Source organism: Ascaphus truei, assembly GCF_040206685.1.
Source record: "Ascaphus truei isolate aAscTru1 chromosome 23 unlocalized genomic scaffold, aAscTru1.hap1 SUPER_23_unloc_2, whole genome shotgun sequence".
Lineage (NCBI taxonomy): Eukaryota > Metazoa > Chordata > Amphibia > Anura > Ascaphidae > Ascaphus > Ascaphus truei.
The window spans coordinates 525,075-548,694 of record NW_027453863.1 but is presented as its reverse complement, the minus strand read 5'-3'; the positions used below and the strand labels follow the sequence as shown (position 1 = coordinate 548,694).

Genomic DNA, 23,620 nt, shown 5'->3' with positions numbered 1-23,620 from the left:
ACCTATCCTAAGGAATAAACTCACTTTATTATATCTTAAGCCTCGTTCAGTTCAAACCCAGTTATTTTTGTGTAATATTAATGCACCTGTGGAGGCTATCGTCACAGGCGTGTTCCGTGTATCAGCGGGTGGGGGGTTCCTTGTATCAGGGTGTGGGGGGAGGTTCCGTGTCCAGGTGTGGCGGGAGGGTTCTCTGGGTGTGGGGGGGGGAGGGTTTTCTGTATCAGGGTGTGGGGGGGGGAAGGTTCCCTGCATCAGGGTGTGTGTGTGTGGGGGGGGAGGTTCCCTGTATCCGGGTGTGTGTGTGGGGGGGGAGGTTCCCTGTATCAGGGTGTGTGTGTGTGGGGGGGGGGAGGTTCCCTGTATCAGGGTGTGTGTGTGTGTGGGGGGGAGATTCCCTGTATCAGGGTGTGTGTGTGTGTGTGTGGGGGGGGGGGGGGGAAGAGGTTCCCTGTATCAGGGTGTGTGTGGCAGGTTCCCTGTATCAGGGTGTGTGTTTTTCCCTGGGTTATCAGGGTGTGTGTGTGGGGGGTTCCCTGTATCAGGGTGTGGGTGGGGGTTCTCTGTATCAGGTTGTGGGGGGGTTCCCTGTATCAGGATGTGTGTGTGTGGGGGGGCGGGGTTCCCTGTATCAGGGTGTGTGTGTGTGTGGGGGGGAGGTTCCCTGTATCAGGATGTGGGGGGGAGGTTCCCTGTATCAGGGTGTGGTGGGGGTCCCTGTATCAGGGTGTGGTGTGTGGGGGGGTTCTCTGTATCAGGGTGTGGGGGGGTTCCCTGTATCAGGGTGTGGGGGGGTTCCCTGTATCAGGGTGTTGTGTGTGGGGGGGTTCTCTGTATCAGGATGTGGGGGGGTTCCCTGTATCAGGGTGTGTTTTTCCCTGGGTTATCAGGGTGGGGGGGGGGGGTTCCCTGTATCAGGATGTGGGTGTGTTTTTCCCTGTATAAGGGTGTGGGGGGGTTCCCTGTATCAGGGTGTGTAGTGGGGGGGGGAGGGGAGCTGATTCCATCCTCCCTTAATGCCCCATACTCAGATCCTCCAGACCACAGGAACCAGACTTATACATTAAGAAGTGCTTTATGGTTCGGTGTAACCGTGGCCCGTGGCCCCTACTCTTAGAGAAAGCCCTCGCACCTTAACACAATAGATAATACACAAGAGGAGGACGCTGCACTATTGTCCCTTATATAGTCCCAGTGTCCAATGTAGCAACCAAAATGGCGGCCCGGCCCTGGAGCTCTTACTGGAAGCCGGTGGGTAGTCACGTTGCAGGCGGGTTAGGGTGGTATATTGGCGAGGAACAGGTCTCCCGGCTGTCGGTTATCCCGTGGTGCCTTTACAGCCGAGCAAACATCTGGATCTCTCTTACTCTGGGCTGTGTGTGTGTGTGTCTTTCTCTCTCTCTCTGTGTCTCTCTCTCTCTCTCTGTGTGTGTCTCTCTGGATCTCTCTTACTCTGGGCTGTGTGTGTGTGTCTCTCTCTGTGTGTCTCTCTCTCTCTCTCTCTCTCTCTCTCTCTCTGTGTCTCTCTTACTCTGGGCTCTTCTCTCTCTCTGTGTGTGTGTGTCTCTCTCTGTGTGTCTTTCTCTCTCTCTCTCTGTGTCTCTTACTCTGGGCTCTTCTCTCTCTCTATGTGTGTCTCTGTCTCTCTCTGTGTCTCTCTTACTCTGGGCTCTTCTCTCTCTCTGTGTGTGTGTCTGTCTCTCTGTGTGTGTGTGTCTCTCTGTCTCTCTGTGTGTGTAGAAAATGTGTTCCTGCTGCTGTCTCTCACTCTCTTTGTCCTTGGCTAGCAGTCTTATACAAGTTTCCTCTTTCACCATCGGTGAGTGTGGCAGGCTGTCTCTTTGTTGCCTCACTGTCACCTGGGCTGCCTGTCTCTCTGTCTCAGAGTGGCAGTAGGACTCTCTCTGTGTCTCTCAATCTGACACTTTGTTTCAACATTGTATCTGTTTCTCTTATCCAATCTCATATCTCCTGTCGTGTGTTGCCAGGCAGATTAGTGATAGTGTGTTATTCCATATTGCACCACGTGATTGGTGTAGCGGATACACACACAAACACACACACACACACACACACACACACACACAAACACACACACACACACATTAGTCTCAACCACATTTCTATAAGTGATCAGTCTAATCTCAGCCCAAAGCGATTGGGATAAAATATATTTATTTAATTACAAAAGGTGTACATTCTTCCGTACGTATTTATAGCGAACGTGTAATGATTAGGATAAGCTGGTTAGGGTTAGGACCCTCCCCGTAGTGATTAGGATAAGCTGGTTAGGGTTAGGACCCTCCCCGTAGTGATTAGGATAAGCTGGTTAGGGTTAGGACCCTCCCCGTAGTGATTAGGATAAGCTGGTTAGGGTTAGGACCCTCCCCGTAGTGATTAGGATAAGCTGGTTAGGGTTAGGACCCTCCCTGTAGTGATTAGGATAAGCTGGTTAGGGTTAGGACCCTCCCCGTAGTGATTAGGATAAGCTGGTTAGGGTTAGGACCCTCCCCGTAGTGATTAGGATAAGCTGGTTAGGGTTAGGACCCTCCCCGTAGTGATTAGGATAAGCTGGTTAGGGTTAGGACCCTCCCCGTAGTGATTAGGATAAGCTGGTTAGGGTTAGGACCCTCCCCGTAGTGATTAGGATAAGCTGGTTAGGGTTAGGACCCTCCCCGTAGTGATTAGGATAAGCTGGTTAGGGTTAGGACCCTCCCCGTAGTGATTAGGATAAGCTGGTTAGGGTTAGGACCCTCCCCGTAGTGATTAGGATAAGCTGGTTAGGGTTAGGACCCTCCCCGTAGTGATTAGGATAAGCTGGTTAGGGTTAGGACCCTCCCCGTAGTGATTAGGATAAGCTGGTGGTCCCAATGAACGTTATAATATCTACAACTGAAAACAAAGTCACATTCCCAGAGGTAAATAAAACCATTAACCATAGTGCAGGAGACAGGAGGAGACGACACATCTCGGAGCCGTCGGCGGGCGGGCGGCCAGAGAGCACCGGGCAGGGATCACGGACGTGACAGCGGCGGGGCGTCGGAGTCCAGTTCGTGGCACAAGAGGTGATCGTTGAACACTTGCAGGTCACGCTCGGGGAACAGCTGCCCACACTGAGGACACTCGCGGGTCCCGGGAGAACGGGAGCTGCCGCTGCTGCTGCTTCCTGGTCCCTGATGTTCCTGCAGGTAACGAGGGGACAGGACAATGCATGAAAGGTGCAGGCGTGCCGTGTGCACACGCTCTGTGGGGGGGGGGGGAGAGCACGCGTGCTCTGTGGGGGGGGGGAGAGCGCTCTGTGGGGTGGAGGGGCGGGGGAGAGCACGCGTGCTCTGTGGGGGGGGGGGAAGTGCTCTGTGGGGGTGCAAGGGGGAGCGCTCTGTGGGGGGTGAGAGGAAGCGCTCTGTGGTTGGGGAAGCGCTCTGTCGGGGTGTGAGGGGGAGCACGCGCGCTCTGTGGGGGCAGGGGGAGCGCTCTGTGGGGGGTGAGAGGAAGCGCTCTGTGGTTGGGGAAGCGCTCTGTGGGGGGGTGAGGGGGAGCACGCGCGCTCTGTGGGGGCAGGGGGAGTGCTCTGTGGGGATCTGGGGGAAGTGCTTTGTGGAGGGGCGGCGCGCTCTGTTTGGGAGCGTGCGCGCTGTGGAGGGGCGGGGGGGAGCACGCTGTGGAGGGGCGGAGCACGCTGTGGAGGGGCGGGGGGGAGCACGCTGTGGAGGGAGGCTTGCGCTCTGTGTGTGGACGGGCGCTCTCCCCACTGCGCGATCTCTGCGCCGCGCTCCCCACTGCGCGATCTCTGCGCCACGCTCTCCTCACTGCGCGATCTCTGCGACGCGCTCACCTCACTGTCGGGGTAACTGGGTCGATGTTCTAGAATAAGACACAGACAGAGCCACATTAAACACCACAGCATTGACGCGGATAACGCCGGCTTCTCATTGGTCAGGATGTAAAATAGAATATATTACTACAGTAACATTACACATTGGGAAGATTGTCTCCGTGGCACGGACTCGTGGCTAGGAAATCCCACGCATTACTGTAGCCAGCTATGCCGTGGAGTGGTGGAAATAATTTGTGCCACGGTACGGGTTGGAAGGAGTGTCAAGATAGAGAGGATTTGGCCCGGGATTAAAGGGGTTACACCCCATTTGGCCACCCTCTACTCTCACCTGGGAAGCAAGGGGTTAACTGGACTGAGGTCCAGTAATGTGTTTTGCCTCGCTTCAATATCCAAATGTTTATTCCCCTGTGTAAATGTATCGTGTCATCCTGGTGTTTGCACTCACACATACACTAGGGTTGATGCGGGAGGGAAGAGGTTAATGTTAAAAAATAGTGATTATAGCCCTTTGTGTAATTTTCCCGCCTTTTCAGGCTCCATTTTGCAGCCGTCCATAGGTCGCCATTGAGCCTCCATGCATTCTAATGGCAGAAGTAGCGGTTTTGGACCTGTTTTCCAGCGACGACCAGCAGGTGGCGTCCGAGAGGAGGAGCGGCGGTTTCCCATTGTAAGTCAATGGGCTCATTGACTTCAATGGAGATTCCTCGACGCCGGCCTCGAGGAACAGGTTGGCAGCCATCCAAACCGCAGCCCGCAAAAGCGGATACAATGTCTTTTAAGAGAGTTTAATCGCTACGGTCAAGTTCAACGACAATTGGCGTGGGAATCTTGGGTTCTAGGGCCCCTGGGAATAAAGTTCTTTTTGTCCCTAACCCCTAGGAACCCCCACACACGATCCACACCGGGTCCGGGAATGAGGGACCCCCGTAAAGGGTCGAGCGGAGGAGGGTCGCACCATTGAATCTAATGGCGGCGGGCGCCATGCATTGTCAATGGCGGTGCCGGCCATTGATTCCAATGGGGAAAAGCCGCATGGCGAAAAAACGACTAAGTGTAAAATGTTGAAAAGTGTAAGTCCATATCTCCGGTTCTGGAATGACCAGAGGGATGGGATTTGGGTGGCATAGAGCCAAGGTTCCAGCTTTAATGCATGCCCCTTCCCAGCTCCCTCAGACCAACCAGACGGAGTATGGATGAAGGTAAAGATCTGTGGATTTTCTCATAGACTTCAATGGCGGCGGTTCCTCCATTGAAAGTCTATGGCGGGAAACTCCTTTGACTACAACGGCGGAGTTGCTCCATTGAAAGCCACGGCGGCGGAGCCCGTTGTTTTCAATGGGGATTTAGTGAAACGCTGAGATTTCTTTTTAGCGGAGATTTTTATAATAAAATATGAAACGGTTTATGTGATATTTGTATAACTCCGGTTCCGAAGGTCGTAGCGGGCTGAAATTTGGACCCTATAGTGTACCACTTCTGGCATTAAGATCTGGAAAGTTTGGACCCGCTGGACCTACCAGAACCGGGTATTTTAATATGTGTAGGTATTAAAATGTATATGGGGTTTTGGATCTGCTCTAAAAAATGCAGACTCCATCTGCTATGTTAAATCAGGCAGGAAGGGCATCCTGAGGAATTAACATAGCCCGGTGATCAAAAGCTAACTGTCCTGATTGTTTATGCTAAGGGCAAGAACAAAGGGGCTGATTGTTTTTAAGTGTCGGTCTTCACACTTACAGGGAAGCCAAAATCTCCTTCAAAGAGATTTTTGCTAGACAGCTCAGCGCCTTGAGTGCAAGAGAAGGGTTGAAATGGTATATAAGTCAGAGTCATCCCTTACTCAAATGTCTTCATGCATGATCTTCATGTATTGCTGCGATGCCAACATCTGAATTATGGAAGAAATGGCCCATACTGTATCCTGATGGCTTTTCTTGTCCTAACCTTTAAGTAAGTGTCCATATTTTGCCTGTTATTTGTATATCTCATGTGTTCACCTTTTTCAAGGAATAAATTATATTTTATCATATCTAAGTCTCGTCCGGTTCAACCCAGTTATATATTTGGTGGTGTATTATTCATAGCCTGTCACAAAGCTCCCGTCACAAGGAGGAGGGAGAGTAAATACCACGGTACGGGTTGGAAGGGGGGCGGGGGGAGTACATACCACGGTACGGGTTGGGGAAGTACAGCTGTGTGTTCTGTGACCCAGGAGCTGACAATTGTTTTTCAGAAAGGAGACTGTGAAGTTCATCAATTTCTTCCTTCTTTCTCTACAGAGAATAAGAGACCCGAACAATGATCCCCGTGACATGTCCAGCATGCGTATATATATATATATATATATATCCCACATGCACTGTTACATTCCTAAGCTGTATTCACCTCTGCTCTATGCATCCATTCTATACGTGACACCCTCTACAATTCAATATGCCGCTTTGTTCTCCAATGCAACTACAACACACATCACTGCGAAATGCTCAAAGAACTAGATTGGTCATCAATCGAGCCTAGGCGCAAAGTTCACCTTTCCTGTCTCACCCTCAAATACTTTCTGGGCAAGCTACCCAGCTACCTGAACAAGCTCCTCACCCCTACCACACGCAGCACCTATCACCTGAGATCAGACTCCAAAAGACTGTTCACGGTCCCAAGACTCAACAAAGTATCCGGCCGTTCCTCCTTCTCCTACCGTGCACCCCAAAACTGGAACAACCTACCAGAGACTCTCACATCCACCTCCAGTCTAAGTTCTTTCATAACTAAAGCTGTCTCACAGTTTAATCTGGTCTGTAACTGTTACATACGCCTATAACATATATTATCTGTAACTGTTACATACACCTATCTATATATATTATCTGTAACTGTTACATACGCCTATAACATATATTATCTGTAACTGTTACATACGCCTATAACATATATTATCTGTAATTGTTACATACGCCTATAACATATATTATCGGTAACTGTTACATACGCCTATAACATATTCTCTGTAACTGTTACATATAATATATATATTATAGGCGTATGTAACAGTTACATATAATATATATATTATAGGCGTATGTAACTGTTACATACGCCTATAATATATATTATCTGTAACTGTTACATACGCGTGTAACATATATTATCTGTAACTGTTACATACGCCTATAATATATATTATCTGTAACTGTTACATACGCCTATAATATATATTATCTGTAAGTGTTACATACGCCTATAACATATATTATCTGTAACTGTTACATACGCCTATAACATATATTATCTGTAACTGTTACATACGCCTATAATATATATTATCTGTAACTGTTACATACGCCTATAACATATATTATCTGTAACTGTTACATACGCCTATAACATATATTATCTGTAACTGTTATATACGCCTATAATATATATTATCTGTAACTGTTACATACGCCTATAACATATATTATCTGTAATTGTTACATACGCCTATAACATATATTATCTGTAACTGTTACATACGCCTATAACATATATTATCTGTAACTGTTACATACGCCTATAACATATATTATCTGTAACTGTTACATACGCCTATAATATATATTATCTGTAACTGTTACATACGCCTATAATATATATTATCTGTAACTGTTACATACGCCTATAACATATATTATCTGTAACTGTTACATACGCCTATAATATATATTATCTGTAACTGTTACATACGCCTATAATATATATTATCTGTAACTGTTACATACGCCTATAACATATATTATCTGTAACTGTTACATACGCCTATAACATATATTATCTGTAACTGTTACATACGCCTATAACATATATTATCTGTAACTGTTACATACGCCTATAATATATATTATCTGTAACTGTTACATACGCCTATAACATATATTATCTGTAACTGTTACATACGCCTATAACATATACAGCTCAACCCCGTTATAGCGCGATTTGAGCTTGGCTCCCGATTTAGAACATCTGCAATGTTTTTTTTTCAAATCTATTCGATGCTTTATTGCTGACGGACACGCACGGAGACAGAGAGACACACACACACACACTGTTTTTCTCTGCTTGCCTCTTGCTAAGTTTGAGCGTGATCTCTTTGCAGTGCTCGTGGCATGAGGCGTCTGTGCTCCGTAAACACAATCAGAGTCACAAGTCACCGAGACCCACCTCTTACATACACACTTACTGCCCTCCATCGGGGAGGTGGGGGGCCCATCCTCCATAGCTACAACACAGCCGGTCATAGGGAGACGAATTTATGGCTCATGGTTACGTACAGGAGCACAGACCGCCTGATGTCCCTTTTATGGCTCATGGTTACGTACAGGAGCACAGACCACCTGATATCTCTTTTATGGCTCACGGTTACGTACAGGAGAACAGACCGCCTGATGTCCCTTTTATGGCTAATGGTTACGTACAGGAGCACAGACCGCCTGATATCCCTCTTATGGCTCATGGTTACGTACAGGAGCACAGACCGCCTGATATCCCTTTTATGGCTCACTGTTACGTACAGGAGCACAGACCGCCTGATATCCCTTTTATGGCTCACGGTTACGTACAGGAGCACAGACCGCCTGATATCCCTTTTATGGCTCACGGTTACGTACAGGAGCACAGACCGCCTGATAACCCTTTTATGGCTCACGGTTACGTACAGGAGCACAGACCGCCTGATATCCCTTTTATGGCTCACGGTTACGTACAGGAGCACAGACCGCCTGATAACCCTTTTATGGCTCACGGTTACGTACAGCACAGACCGCCTGATATCCCTTTTATGGCTCACGGTTACGTACAGGAGCACAGACCGCCTGATGTCCCTTTTATGGCTCACGGTTACGTACAGGAGCACAGACCGCCTGATAACCCTTTTATGGCTCACGGTTACTTACAGGAGCACAGACCGCCTGATATCCCTTTTATGGCTCACGGTTACGTACAGGAGCACAGACCGCCTGATATCCCTTTTATGGCTCATGGTTACGTACAGGAGCACAGACCGCCTGATATCCCTTTTATGGCTCATGGTTACGTACAGGAGCACAGACCGCCTGATAACCCTTTTATGGCTCACGGTTACGTACAGGAGCACAGACCGCCTGATATCCCTTTTATGGCTCACGGTTACGTACAGGAGCACAGACCGCCTGATATCCCTTTTATGGCTCACGGTTACGTACAGGAGCACAGACCGCCTGATATCCCTTTTATGGCTCACGGTTACGTACAGGAGCACAGACCGCCTGATATCCCTTTTATGGCTCACGGTTACGTACAGGAGCACAGACCCGCCTGATATCCCTTTTATGGCTCACGGTAACGTACAGGAGCACAGACCGCCTGATATCTCTTTTATGGCTCACGGTTACGTACAGGAGCACAGACCGCCTGATATCCCTTTTATGGCTCACGGTTACGTACAGGAGCACAGACCGCCTGATATCTCTTTTATGGCTCACGGTTACGTACAGGAGCACAGACCGCCTGATATCCCTTTTATGGCTCACGGTTACGTACAGGAGCACAGACCGCCTGATATCCCTTTTATGGCTCACGGTTACGTACAGGAGCACAGACCGCCTGATATCCCTTTTATGGCTCACGGTTACGTACAGGAGCACAGACCGCCTGATATCCCTTTTATGGCTCACGGTTACGTACAGGAGCACAGACCGCCTGATATCCCTTTTATGGCTCACGGTTACGTACAGGAGCACAGACCGCCTGATATCCCTTTTATGGCTCACGGTTACGTACAGGAGCACAGACCGCCTGATGACCCTTCCCTGTTTTATTTTTTTTGCTTGGTCACAAAGCTTCGACAGCCAAAGAATAAGCACTAAAGTGCCCCCATTCAGAAAAGCAGCACCCTGGTAAATAAAAGGGGTACGGGTCCCCGCCCCCTCTTTTTACAAGATGAATTATATCAGTCCTGCAACAGCAGGAATAGGGAGATCAGTTCTTTTTTATAACGTGAACCCCCGCACCTTTACAAACGTTTGGCTGTCACACCGCCATCAGTGGAGTTAACCCCTGGTTGCCCTGGCTTCTTGCTGCAGGGTCTTGATGTTGCAGTAATCTGCGTGTCACAGCGGTGCTCATATCGCACTCTGAGCTATTGAGGAAATACGCAGAACATAATTGACTTAAGCAATTCCCTCCGGGTGCTGCAAGGGCTTCAGAAGGCAGCGCCTGCTGCAGCGCCACTCTCCGATGGTAAAGTGAATGTTATTACAAAAGGTAAAGCTGCCACGTATCTGGGAGGCTCAATCAGGACAGGTTCATGTGAGCCAGCAAGAGATTGATATATACTAAGTAATAATAATAATAATAATACCAAAGAATAATACTATATTTAAAAGAAAATTACACACCTGAAGCCATACCTAGCAGATATTCCATTCCCTGGGAAGATTGGATAAGTTCCGTGCACACGGATGAGCTTCTGCGCTGGGTAAATGCTGCCGCTGAGACGCCGGGTTCAGAAACAGCGAGGAGAGTTATCCCAGCTCTCCCCCTCCGGCGAACCCCTGATCGCGGTGGCCATTTCCCCCCCACCCCCGCGCGATCCCGGTTATAACGCGGTCGCATTATGTGGACCCCAAGCACCGCGTTATAACTGGGTTCAGCTGTATTATCTCTTACTGAGCATGCAATGTCTTGTATATAATGTATAATAACCCTTTTTACGTAATGTAACTATGTATTTATCATCATAACTCTGTGCCCAGGACATACGTGAAAACGAGAGGTAACTCTCAATGTATTACTTCCTGGTAACACATTTTATAAATAAATAAAATATTTCAGTAAACAGTATTGTGTTACACACCTGCGCCTTCTTTCTAACCGACAGTATACCCATTCCCCAAATGCATATCTGCACACGCACCCATACACTCAGGGGGAAGGCGCTGCTCACTGATTCTGATAACGACAATGAGTGTTAATCAGGGAACCTGGTGCAATTCCCGGTGTCGGCTCCTTGTGATCTTGGGCAAGTCACTTTATCTCCCTGTGCCTCAGGCACCAGAAACAGAGTGTAAGCTCTGCGGGGCAGGGACCGTGCCTGTAACAATCCTACGTGCTGCGCACCGCGCGCTATACTGTCATTGTGACACTGAGTCCCATTGGGAGAACAGCGCTATATGAATTAAAAGTATTATTATTATTACAGAGACAGAGAAATGATTGTTTGATCGGCCCTTTCCCCGGGGTGAGGCGGCGCTGTATCTGCTGCGGCGAGACACGCAGAGAAGGGATCGGCCCTTTCCCCGGGGTGAGGCGGCGCTGTATCTGCTGCGGCGAGACACGCAGAGAAGGGATCGGGCCCTTTCCCCGGGGTGAGGCGGCGCTGTATCCGCTGCGGCGAGACGCGCAGAGAAGGGATCGGCCCTTTCCCCGGGGTGAGGCGGCGCTGTATCCGCTGCGGCGAGACGCGCAGAGAAAGGATCGGCCCTTTCCCCGGGGGCCGGCGGCGCTGTATCCGCTGCGGCGAGACGCGCAGAGAAGGGATCGGCCCTTTCCCCGGGGTGAGGCGGCGCTGTATCTGCTGCGGCGAGACGCACAGAGAAAGGATCGGCCCTTTCCCCGGGGGCCGGCGGCGCTGTATCCGCTGCGGCGAGACGCGCAGAGAAGGGATCGGCCCTTTCCCGGGGGCCGGCGGCGCTGTATCTGCTGCGTCGAGACGCGCAGAGAAGGGATCGGGCCCTTTTCCTGGGGGCCGGCGGCGCTGTATCCGATGCGGCGAGACGCACAGAGAAGGGATCGGGCCCTTTCCCCGGGGTGAGGCGGCGCTGAATCCGCTGCGGCGAGACGCACAGAGAAGGGATCGGCCCTTTCCCCGGGGTGAGGCGGCGCTGTATCTGCTGCGGCGAGACGCGCAGAGAAGGGATCGGGCCCTTTTCCTGGGGGCCGGCGGCGCTGTATCCGCTGCGGCGAGACGCACAGAGAAGGGATTGGCCCTTTCCCCGGGGTGAGGCGGCGCTGTATCCGCTGCGGCGAGACGCACAGAGAAGGGATCGGCCCTTTCCCGGGGGCCGGCGCTGTATCCGCTGCGGCGAGACGCACAGAGAAGGGATCGGCCCTTTCCCGGGGGTGAGGCGGCGCTGTATCCGCTGCGGCGAGACGCGCAGAGAAAGGATCGGCCCTTTCCCCGGGGGCCGGCGGCGCTGTATCCGCTGCGGCGAGACGCGCAGAGAAGGGATCGGGCCCTTTTCCTGGGGGCCGGCGGCGCTGTATCTGCTGCGGCGAGACGCACAGAGAAAGGATCGGCCCTTTCCCGGGGGCCGGCGGCGCTGTATCCGCTGCGGCGAGACGCGCAGAGAAGGGATCGGCCCTTTCCCCGGGGTGAGGCGGCGCTGTATCTGCTGCGGCGAGACGCGCAGAGAAGGGATCGGCCCTTTCCCCGGGGTGAGGCGGCGCTGTATCCGCTGCGGCGAGACGCACAGAGAAGGGATCGGGCCCTTTCCCCGGGGTGAGGCGGCGCTGAATCTGCAGCGGCGAGACGCGCAGAGAAAGGATCGGCCCTTTCCCGGGGGCCGGCGGCGCTGTATCCGTTGCGGCGAGACGCGCAGAGAAGGGATCGGCCCTTTCCCCGGGGTGAGGCGGCGCTGTATCCGCTGCGGCGAGACGCACAGAGAAGGGATCGGGCCCTTTCCCCGGGGTGAGGCGGCGCTGAATCTGCAGCGGCGAGACGCGCAGAGAAAGGATCGGCCCTTTCCCGGGGGCCGGCGGCGCTGTATCCGCTGCGGCGAGACGCACAGAGAAGGGATCGGCCCTTTCCCCGGGGTGAGGCGGCGCTGTATCCGCTGCGGCGAGACGCGCAGAGAAGGGATCGGCCCTTTCCCCGGGGTGAGGCGGCGCTGTATCCGCTGCGGCGAGACGCACAGAGAAGGGATCGGCCCTTTCCCCGGGGTGAGGCGGCGCTGTATCTGCTGCGGCGAGACGCGCAGAGAAGGGATCGGCCCTTTCCCCGGGGTGAGGCGGCGCTGTATCCGCTGCGGCGAGACGCGCAGAGAAGCGATCGGCCCTTTCCCGGGGGCCGGCGCTGTATCCGCTGCGGCGAGACGCGCAGAGAAAGGATCGGCCCTTTCCCGGGGGCCGGCGCTGTATCCGCTGCGGCGAGACGCGCAGAGAAGGGATCGGCCCTTTCCCTGGGGGCCGGCGGCGCTGAATCCGCTGCGGCGAGACGCGCAGAGAAAGGATCGGCCCTTTCCCGGGGTGAGGCGGCGCTGTATCCGCTGCGGCGAGACGCGCAGAGAAGGGATCGGCCCTTTCCCGGGGTGAGGCGGCGCTGTATCCGCTGCGGCGAGACGCGCAGAGAAGGGATCGGCCCTTTCCCGGGGTGAGGCGGCGCTGAATCCGCTGCGGCGAAACGCGCAGAGAAAGGATCGGCCCTTTCCCGGGGGCCGGCGCTGTATCCGATGCGGCGAGACGCGCAGAGAAGGGATCGGCCCTTTTCCTGGGGGCCGGCGGCGCTGTATCCGATGCGGCGAGACGCGCAGAGAAGGGATCGGCCCTTTCCCCGGGGGCCGGCGGCGCTGTATCCGCTGCGGCGAGACGCACAGAGAAGGGATCGGGCCCTTTCCCCGGGGTGAGGCGGCGCTGAATCCGCTGCGGCGAGACGCGCAGAGAAGGGATCGGCCCTTTCCCCGGGGGCCGGCGCTGTATCCGCTGCGGCGAGACGCACAGAGAAGGGATCGGCCCTTTCCCGGGGGCCGGCGGCGCTGTATCCGCTGCGGCGAGACGCACAGAGAAAGGATCGGCCCTTTCCCCGGGGTGAGGCGGCGCTGTATCCGCTGCGGCGAGACGCGCAGAGAAGGGATCGGCCCTTTCCCGGGGGCCGGCGGCGCTGTATCCGCTGCGGCGAGACGCACAGAGAAGGGATCGGCCCTTTCCCCGGGGTGAGGCGGCGCTGTATCCGCTGCGGCGAGACGCGCAGAGAAGGGATCGGCCCTTTCCCGGGGGCCGGCGCTGTATCTGCTGCGGCGAGACGCGCAGAGAAGGGATCGGCCCTTTCCCCGGGGGCCGGCGGCGCTGTATCCGCTGCGGCGAGACGCGCAGAGAAGGGATCGGCCCTTTCCCCGGGGTGAGGCGGCGCTGTATCCGCTGCGGCGAGACGCACAGAGAAGGGATCGGCCCTTTCCCCGGGGTGAGGCGGCGCTGTATCCGCTGCGGCGAGACGCACAGAGAAGGGATCGGCCCTTTCCCCGGGGTGAGGCGGCGCTGTATCCGCTGCGGCGAGACGCGCAGAGAAGGGATCGGCCCTTTCCCCCGGGGTGAGGCGGCGCTGTATCCGCTGCGGCGAGACGCGCAGAGAAGGGATCGGCCCTTTCCCCGGGGTGAGGCGGCGCTGAATCCGCTGCGGCGAGACGCGCAGAGAAAGGATCGGCCCTTTCCCCGGGGGCCGGCGGCGCTGTATCCGCTGCGGCGAGACGCGCAGAGAAAGGAACGGCCCTTTCCCCGGGGGCCGGCGCTGTATCCGCTGCGGCGAGACGCGCAGAGAAGGGATCGGCCCTTTCCCGGGGGCCGGCGGCGCTGTATCCGCTGCGGCGAGACGCGCAGAGAAAGGATCGGGCCCTTTCCCCGGGGTGAGGCGGCGCTGTATCCGCTGCGGCGAGACGCGCAGAGAAAGGATCGGCCCTTTCCCTGGGGTGAGGCGGCGCTGAATCCGCTGCGGCGAGACGCACAGAGAAGGGATCGGCCCTTTCCCCGGGGGCCGGCGGCGCTGAATCCGCTGCGGCGAGACGCGCAGAGAAGGGATCGGCCCTTTCCCCGGGGGCCGGCGGCGCTGAATCCGCTGCGGCGAGACGCGCAGAGAAAGGATCGGCCCTTTCCCCGGGGTGAGGCGGCGCTGTATCCGATGCGGCGAGACGCACAGAGAAGGGATCGGCCCTTTCCCCGGGGTGAGGCGGCGCTGTATCCGCTGCGGCGAGACGCACAGAGAAGGGATCGGCCCTTTCCCGGGGGCCGGCGCTGTATCCGCTGCGGCGAGACGCGCAGAGAAGGGATCGGCCCTTTCCCCGGGGTGAGGCGGCGCTGTATCCGCTGCGGCGAGACGCACAGAGAAGGGATCGGCCCTTTCCCCGGGGTGAGGCGGCGCTGTATCCGCTGCGGCGAGACGCGCAGAGAAGGGATCGGCCCTTTCCCCCGGGGTGAGGCGGCGCTGTATCCGCTGCGGCGAGACGCGCAGAGAAGGGATCGGCCCTTTCCCCGGGGTGAGGCGGCGCTGAATCCGCTGCGGCGAGACGCGCAGAGAAAGGATCGGCCCTTTCCCCGGGGGCCGGCGGCGCTGTATCCGCTGCGGCGAGACGCGCAGAGAAAGGATCGGCCCTTTCCCCGGGGGCCGGCGCTGTATCCGCTGCGGCGAGACGCGCAGAGAAAGGATCGGCCCTTTCCCTGGGGTGAGGCGGCGCTGAATCCGCTGCGGCGAGACGCACAGAGAAGGGATCGGCCCTTTCCCCGGGGGCCGGCGGCGCTGAATCCGCTGCGGCGAGACGCGCAGAGAAGGGATCGGCCCTTTCCCCGGGGGCCGGCGGCGCTGAATCCGCTGCGGCGAGACGCGCAGAGAAAGGATCGGCCCTTTCCCCGGGGTGAGGCGGCGCTGTATCCGATGCGGCGAGACGCACAGAGAAGGGATCGGCCCTTTCCCCGGGGTGAGGCGGCGCTGTATCCGCTGCGGCGAGACGCACAGAGAAGGGATCGGCCCTTTCCCGGGGGCCGGCGCTGTATCCGCTGCGGCGAGACGCGCAGAGAAGGGATCGGCCCTTTCCCGGGGGCCGGCGCTGTATCCGCTGCGGCGAGACGCGCAGAGAAGGGATCGGCCCTTTCCCCGGGGGCCGGCGGCGCTGTATCCGCTGCGGCGAGACGCGCAGAGAAAGGATCGGCCCTTTCCCCGGGGGCCGGCGCTGTATCCGCTGCGGCGAGACGCGCAGAGAAGGGATCGGCCCTTTCCCGGGGGCCGGCGGCGCTGTATCCGCTGCGGCGAGACGCGCAGAGAAAGGATCGGGCCCTTTCCCCGGGGTGAGGCGGCGCTGTATCCGCTGCGGCGAGACGCACAGAGAAGGGATCGGCCCTTTCCCCGGGGGCCGGCGGCGCTGAATCCGATGCGGCGAGACGCGCAGAGAAGGGATCGGCCCTTTCCCCGGGGTCAGGCGGCGCTGAATCCGCTGCGGCGAGACGCGCAGAGAAAGGATCGGCCCTTTCCCCGGGGGCCGGCGGCGCTGAATCCGCTGCGGCGAGACGCGCAGAGAAAGGATCGGCCCTTTCCCCGGGGTGAGGCGGCGCTGTATCCGATGCGGCGAGACGCACAGAGAAGGGATCGGCCCTTTCCCCGGGGTGAGGCGGCGCTGTATCCGCTGCGGCGAGACGCACAGAGAAGGGATCGGCCCTTTCCCGGGGGCCGGCGCTGTATCCGCTGCGGCGAGACGCGCAGAGAAGGGATCGGCCCTTTCCCGGGGGCCGGCGCTGTATCCGCTGCGGCGAGACGCACAGAGAAGGGATCGGCCCTTTCCCGGGGTGAGGCGGCGCTGTATCCGATGCGGCGAGACGCGCAGAGAAAGGATCGGCCCTTTCCCGGGGGCCGGCGGCGCTGAATCCGCTGCGGCGAGACGCGCAGAGAAGGGATCGGCCCTTTCCCGGGGGCCGGCGGCGCTGAATCCGCTGCGGCGAGACGCGCAGAGAAAGGATCGGCCCTTTCCCCGGGGTGAGGCGGCGCTGTATCCGCTGCGGCGAGACGCGCAGAGAAGGGATCGGCCCTTTCCCCGGGGTGAGGCGGCGCTGTATCCGCTGCGGCGAGACGCGCAGAGAAGGGATCGGCCCTTTCCCCGGGGTGAGGCGGCGCTGTATCCGCTGCGGCGAGACGCGCAGAGAAGGGATCGGCCCTTTCCCCGGGGTGAGGCGGCGCTGAATCCGCTGCGGCGAGACGCGCAGAGAAGGGATCGGCCCTTTCCCGGGGGGCCGGCGCTGTATCCGCTGCGGCGAGACGCGCAGAGAAGGGATCGGCCCTTTCCCCGGGGTGAGGCGGCGCTGAATCCGCTGCGGCGAGACGCGCAGAGAAAGGATCGGCCCTTTCCCGGGGGCCGGCGCTGTATCCGCTGCGGCGAGACGCGCGCTATTTACCTGACATTCCGCTCTCAGGTCGTCGAGCTCCATGCTCCGCACGATAACGCTGTGATTTCCCGTCTCCAGTCTCCGCAGCAGGAGCAGGTTTTCTTTCTGCAGGAAAGCGATATCCGGACACGTTTTATTCCCGAGGCCAGGGGCGGCCAATCAACAGGTCAGGTGTCCAGGATATCCCTGCGTCAGCACTGTAGGGCGTGCGTTACAGAAAGGGCTCCCCCTCACACTATGTCCTGTAGGGCGTGCGTTACAGAAAGGGCTCCCCCTCACACTATGTCCTGTAGGGCGTGCGTTACAGAAAGGGCTCCCCCTCACACTATGTCCTGTAGGGCGTGCGTTACAGAAAGGGCTCCCCCTCACACTATGTCCTGTAGGGCGTGCGTTACAGAAAGGGCTTCCCCTCACACTATGTCCTGTAGGGCGTGCGTTACAGAAAGGGCTTCCCCTCACACTATGTCCTGTAGGGCGTGCGTTACAGAAAGGGCTTCCCCTCACACTATGTCCTGTAGGGCGTGCGTTACAGAAAGGGCTCCCCTCACACTATGTCCTGTAGGGCGTGCGTTACAGAAAGGGCTCCCCTCACACTATGTCCTGTAGGGCGTGCGTTACAGAAAGGGCTCCCCCTCACACTATGTCCTGTAGGGCGTGCGTTACAGAAAGGGCTTCCCCTCACACTATGTCCTGTAGGGCGTGCGTTACAGAAAGGGCTTCCCCTCACACTATGTCCTGTAGGGCGTGCGTTACAGAAAGGGCTCCCCCTCACACTGTGTCTTGTAGGGCGTGCGTTACAGAAAGGACTCCCCCTCACACTATGTCCTGTAGGGCGTGCGTTACAGAAAGGGCTCCCCCTCACACTATGTCCTGTAGGGCGTGCGTTACAGAAAGGGCTCCCCCTCACACTATGTCCTGTAGGGCGTGCGTTACAGAAAGGGCTCCCCCTCACACTATGTCCTGTAGGGCGTGCGTTACAGAAAGGGCTCCCCTCACACTATGTCCTGTAGGGCGTGCGTTACAGAAAGGGCTCCCCCTCACACTATGTCCTGTAGGGCGTGCGTTACAGAAAGGGCTCCCCTCACACTGTGCCCTGTAGGGCGTGCGTTACAGAAAGGGCTTCCCCTCACACTATGTCCTGTAGGGCGTGCGTTACAGAAAGGGCTTCCCCTCACACTATGTCCTGTAGGGCGTGCGTTACAGAAAGGGCTCCCCCTCACACTATGTCCTGTAGGGCGTGCGTTACAGAAAGGGCTCCCCCTCACACTATGTCCTGTAGGGCGTGCGTTACAGAAAGGGCTCCCCCTCACACTATGTCCTGTAGGGCGTGCGTTACAGAAAGGGCTCCCCCTCACACTATGTCCTGTAGGGCGTGCGTTACAGATAGGGCTCCCCCTCACACTATGTCCTGTAGGGCGTGCGTTACAGAAAGGGCTCCCCCTCACACTATGTCCTGTAGGGCGTGCGTTACAGAAAGGGCTCCCCCTCACACTATGTCCTGTAGGGCGTGCGTTACAGAAAGGGCTCCCCCTCACACTATGTCCTGTAGGGCGTGCGTTACAGAAAGGGCTCCCCCTCACACTATGTCCTGTAGGGCGTGCGTTACAGAAAGGGCTCCCCCTCACACTGTGTCCTGTAGGGCGTGCGTTACAGAAAGGGCTCCCCCTCACACTATGTCCTGTAGGGCGTGCGTTACAGAAAGGGCTTCCCCTCACACTATGTCCTGTAGGGCGTGCGTTACAGAAAGGGCTCCCCCTCACACTATGTCCTGTAGGGCGTGCGTTACAGAAAGGGCTTCCCCTCACACTATGTCCTGTAGGGCGTGCGTTACAGAAAGGGCTTCCCCTCACACTATGTCCTGTAGGGCGTGCGTTACAGAAAGGGCTCCCCCTCACACTATGTCCTGTAGGGCGTGCGTTACAGAAAGGGCTCCCCCTCACACTATGTCCTGTAGGGTGTGCGTTACAGAAAGGGCTCCCCCTCACACTATGTCCTGTAGGGTGTGCGCTACAGAAAGGGCTCCCCCTCACACTATGTACTGTAGGGCGTGCGTTACAGAAAGGGCTCCCCCTCACACTATGTCCTGTAGGGCGCGCGTTACAGAAAGGGCTCCCCCTCACACTATGTCCTGTAGGGTGTGCGTTACAGAAAGGGCTCCCCCTCACACTATGTCCTGTAGGGTGTGCGTTACAGAAAGGGCTCCCCCTCACACTATGTCCTGTAGGGCGTGCGTTACAGAAAGGGCTCCCCCTCACACTATGTCCTGTAGGGCGTGCGTTACAGAAAGGGCTTCCCCTCACACTATGTCCTGTAGGGCGTGCGTTACAGAAAGGGCTCCCCTCACACTATGTCCTGTAGGGCGTGCGTTACAGAAAGGGCTCCCCCTCACACTATGTCCTGTAGGGCGTGCGTTACAGAAAGGGCTCCCCCTCACACTATGTCCTGTAGGGCGTGCGTTACAGAAAGGGCTCCCCCTCACACTATGTCCTGTAGGGCGTGCGTTACAGAAAGGGCTCCCGCTCACACTATGTCCTGTAGGGCGTGCGTTACAGAAAGGGCTCCCCTCACACTATGTCCTGTAGGGCGTGCGTTACAGAAAGGGCTCCCCCTCACACTATGTCCTGTAGGGCGTGCGTTACAGAAAGGGCTCCCCTCACACTATGTCCTGTAGGGCGTGCGTTACAGAAAGGGCTTCCCCTCACACTATGTCCTGTAGGGCGTGCGTTACAGAAAGGGCTCCCCTCACACTATGTCCTGTAGGGCGTGCGTTACAGAAAGGGCTCCCCCTCACACTATGTCCTGTGACTAGGGGGGAGCGACTTTCCCAGGTTCATAGCAATGGCTGCCCAGTCTGGGCCCTCCCTGTGGGATTCGGTCTCTACGCCATGCCCCGTGCTCCCTGCAGGCACCAGCTCATGTCCCGGAGGGTTACCTGCTGCTGAGCCAGCTGCTGCTGTAGTGCGAGTGCTCGCTCCTGCGCCGACTGCTGCTGTTCCTGCGCCTGCGCCAGTCTCTGCTCCATGTCCAGCACTCCCTGTTTCTGCAGAGAGAAGAGGACACGTCCCCCCCACCCGTGTAACACGCAGACTTTCCCTGCGCGGGAGTGTGACACACCCGTGTAACACGCAGACTTTCCCTGCGCGGGAGTGTGACACACCCGTGTAACACGCAGACTTTCCCTGCGCGGGAGTGTGACACACCCGTGTAACACGCAGACTTTCCCTGCGCGGGAGTGTGACACACCCGTGTAACACGCAGACTTTCCCTGCGCGGGAGTGTGACACACCCGTGTAACACGCAGACTTTCCCTGCGCGGGAGTGTGACACACCCGTGTAACACGCAGACTTTCCCTGCGCGGGAGTGTGACACACCCGTGTAACACGCAGACTTTCCCTGCGCGGGAGTGTGACACACCCGTGTAACACGCAGACTTTCCCTGAGCTTCACAAAGGAGGAGATCACAGGTACGAGGCCCAACTCTGCCGTGTCTCAGGGAGAGAGAGAAACGCGGGAGTGCGGGAGTGCGGGAGTGCGGGAGCGCGGGAGTGCAGCCACGCGGGAGTGCGGGAGTGCGGGAGTGCGGCCACGCGGGAGTGCGGGCCGCGCGGGAGCGCGGGAGTGCGGGAGCGCGGGAGTGCGGGAGTGCAGCCACGCGGGAGTGCGGGAGTGCGGGAGTGCAGCCACGCGGGAGTGCGGGAGTGCGGGAGTGCGGGAGTGCGGCCGCGCGGGAGTGCGGGAGTGTGGGAGCGAGGGAGTGCGGGAGCGCGGGAGTGCGGCCGCGCGGGAGTGCGGGAGTGCGGCCACGCGGGAGTGCGGCCACGCGGGAGCGCGGGAGTGCGGGAGTGCAGCCACGCGGGGAGTGCGGGAGTGCGGCCGCGCGGGAGTGCGGGAGCGCGGCCACGCGGGAGTGCAGCCACGCGGGAGCGCGGGAGTGCAGCCACGCGGGAGTGCGGGAGTGCGGCCGCGCGGGAGTGCGGGAGCGCGGCCGCGCGGGAGTGCGGGAGCGCGGGAGTGCAGCCACGCGGGAGTGCGGGAGTGCGGGAGTGCGGCCACGCGGGAGTGCGGGAGTGCGGCCGCGCGGGAGTGCAGCCACGCGGGAGTGCGGGAGTGCGGGAGTGCGGCCACGCGGGAGTGCGGGAGTGCGGGAGTGCAGCCACGCGGGAGTGCGGGAGCGCGGGAGTGCGGGAGTGCAGCCACGCGGGAGTGCGGGAGCGCGGGAGCGCGGGAGCGCGGGAGCGCGGGAGTGCAGCCACGCGGGAGTGCGGGAGTGCGGGAGTGCAGCCACGCGGGAGTGCGGCCGCGCGGGAGCGCGGGAGTGCGGGAGTGCGGGAGTGCGGGAGTGCGGGAGTGCGGGAGTGCGGCCACGCGGGAGTGCGGGAGCGCGGGAGTGCAGCCACGCGGGAGTGCGGCCGTGCGGGAGTGCGGCCGTGCGGGAGCGCGGCCACGCGGGAGTGCGGGAGCGCGGCCGCGCGGGAGTGCGGGAGTGCAGCCACGCGGGAGTGCGGCCGTGCGGGAGTGCGGCCGTGCGGGAGTGCGGGAGCGCGGGAGTGCAGCCACGCGGGAGTGCGGGAGTGCGGGAGTGCGGCCACGCGGGAGTGCGGCCGCGCGGGAGTGCGGGAGTGCAGCCACGCGGGAGTGCGGGAGCGCGGCCACGCGGGAGTGCGGGAGCGCGGGAGTGCGGGAGCGCGGGAGTGCAGCCACGCGGGAGTGCGGGAGTGCGGGAGTGCAGCCACGCGGGAGTGCGGCCGCGCGGGAGTGCGGGAGTGCGGCCACGCGGGAGTGCGGGAGTGCGGGAGTGCGGGAGTGCGGGAGTGCGGCCGCGCGGGAGTGCGGTCAGGATGTGACTCACCTGTGCAGCCAGGGAACTGTGTAACTGTTCGTTCTCCTCCGTCACGCGCTGCAGCTGCTCAGACACCGGCGCCTGCTTCTCCAGCTCCACCTTATGCAGGAGAGCGGGGAGTACAACGTGAATATAGGGCGGGTACGGGTGGCAGGGGGAGGCTGCGGGTATAGGGCGGGTACGGGTGGCAAGGGGAGGCGGCGGGTATAGGGCGGGTACGGGTGGCAGGGGGAGGCTGCGGGTATAGGGCGGGTACGGGTGGCAGGGGGAGGCTGCGGGTATAGGGCGGGTACGGGTGGCAGGGGGAGGCTGCGGGTATAGGGCGAGTACGGGTGGCAGGGGGAGGCTGCGGGTATAGGGCGAGCACGGGTGGCAGGGGGAGGCTGCGGGTATAGGGCGGGTACGGGTGGCAGGGGGAGGCGGCGGGTATAGGGCGGGTACGGGTGGCAGGGGGAGGCGGCGGGTATAGGGCGGGTACGGGTGGCAGGGGGAGGCGGCGGGTATAGGGCGGGTACGGGTGGCAGGGGGAGGCTGCGGGTATAGGGCGAGCACGGGTGGCAGGGGGAGGCTGCGGGTATAGGGCGGGTACGGGTGGCAGGGGGAGGCGGCGGGTATAGGGCGGGTACGGGTGGCAGGGGGAGGCGGCGGGTATAGGGCGGGTACGGGTGGCAGGGGGAGGCTGCGGGTATAGGGCGGGTACGGGTGGCAGGGGGAGGCTGCGGGTATAGGGTGGGTACGGGTGGCAGGGGGAGGCTGCGGGTATAGGGCGAGTACGGGTGGCAGGGGGAGGCTGCGGGTATAGGGCGAGCACGGGTGGCAGGGGGAGGCTGCGGGTATAGGGCGGGTACGGGTGGCAGGGGGAGGCTGCGGGTATGGGGCGGGTACGGGTGGCGTTACCTTGTTCTCCTGCCTCTCCTGTGGCGTTACCTTGTTCTCCTGCCTCTCCTGTGGCGTTACCTTGTTCTCCTGTCTCTCCTGTGGCGTTACCTTGTTCTCCTGCCTCTCCTGTGGCGTTACCTTGTTCTCCTGCCTCTCCTGTGGCGTTACCTTGTTCTCCTGCGGCATTACCTTGTTCTCCTGCCTCTCCTGTGGCGTTACCTTGTTCTCCTGCCTCTCCTGTGGCGTTACCTTGTTCTCCTGCCTCTCCTGTGGCGTTACCTTGTTCTCCTGCCTCTCCTGTGGCGTTACCTTGTTCTCCTGCCTCTCCTGTGGCGTTACCTTGTTCTCCTGCCTCTCCTGTGGCGTTACCTTGTTCTCCTGCCTCTCCTGTGGCGTTACCTTGTTCTCCTGCCTCTCCTGTGGCGTTACCTTGTTCTCCTGCCTCTCCTGTGGCGTTACCTTGTTCTCCTGCCTCTCCTGTGGCGTTACCTTGTTCTCCTGCCTCTCCTGTGGCGTTACCTTGTTCTCCTGCCTCTCCTGTGGCGTTACCTTGTTCTCCTGCCTCTCCTGTGGCGTTACCTTGTTCTCCTGCCTCTCCTGTGGCGTTACCTTGTTCTCCTGCCTCTCCTGTGGCGTTACCTTGTTCTCCTGCCTCTCCTGTGGCGTTACCTTGTTCTCCTGCCTCTCCTGTGGCGTTACCTTGTTCTCCTGCCTCTCCTGTGGCGTTACCTTGTTCTCCTGCCTCTCCTGTGGCGTTACCTTGTTCTCCTGCCTCTCCTGTGGCGTTACCTTGTTCTCCTGCCTCTCCTGTGGCGTTACCTTGTTCTCCTGCCTCTCCTGTGGCGTTACCTTGTTCTCCTGCCTCTCCTGTGGCGTTACCTTGTTCTCCTGCCTCTCCTGTGGCGTTACCTTG

General features: G+C 58.5%; 1 protein-coding gene across 5 annotated transcripts in view; it reads right to left on the bottom strand.

The window, feature by feature from the left end:
• Positions 1 to 2,156: 2,156 nt before the first annotated feature.
• CALCOCO2 (calcium binding and coiled-coil domain 2) overlaps positions 2,157 to 23,620 on the bottom strand; it is a 33,542-nt gene continuing 12,078 nt past the window's right edge. For 2 of the 5 annotated variants that reach the window (XM_075581007.1, XM_075581008.1), the window contains exons 7-11: positions 21,838 to 21,927; positions 19,920 to 20,027; positions 16,997 to 17,092; positions 3,836 to 3,864; positions 2,157 to 3,182 (exon numbers count right to left, since the gene is read on the bottom strand). In XM_075581007.1, coding sequence (XP_075437122.1) covers positions 2,849 to 3,182; positions 3,836 to 3,864; positions 16,997 to 17,092; positions 19,920 to 20,027; positions 21,838 to 21,927 — 657 coding nt within the window. In that variant the 3' untranslated portion in view covers positions 2,157 to 2,848. Of the gene's footprint in view, positions 3,185 to 3,807; positions 3,865 to 6,005; positions 6,112 to 16,996; positions 17,093 to 19,919; positions 20,028 to 21,837; positions 21,928 to 23,620 lie in introns of all 5 variants that reach the window. The other 3 variants (XM_075581009.1, XM_075581010.1, XM_075581011.1) reach the window with 3 other exon arrangements.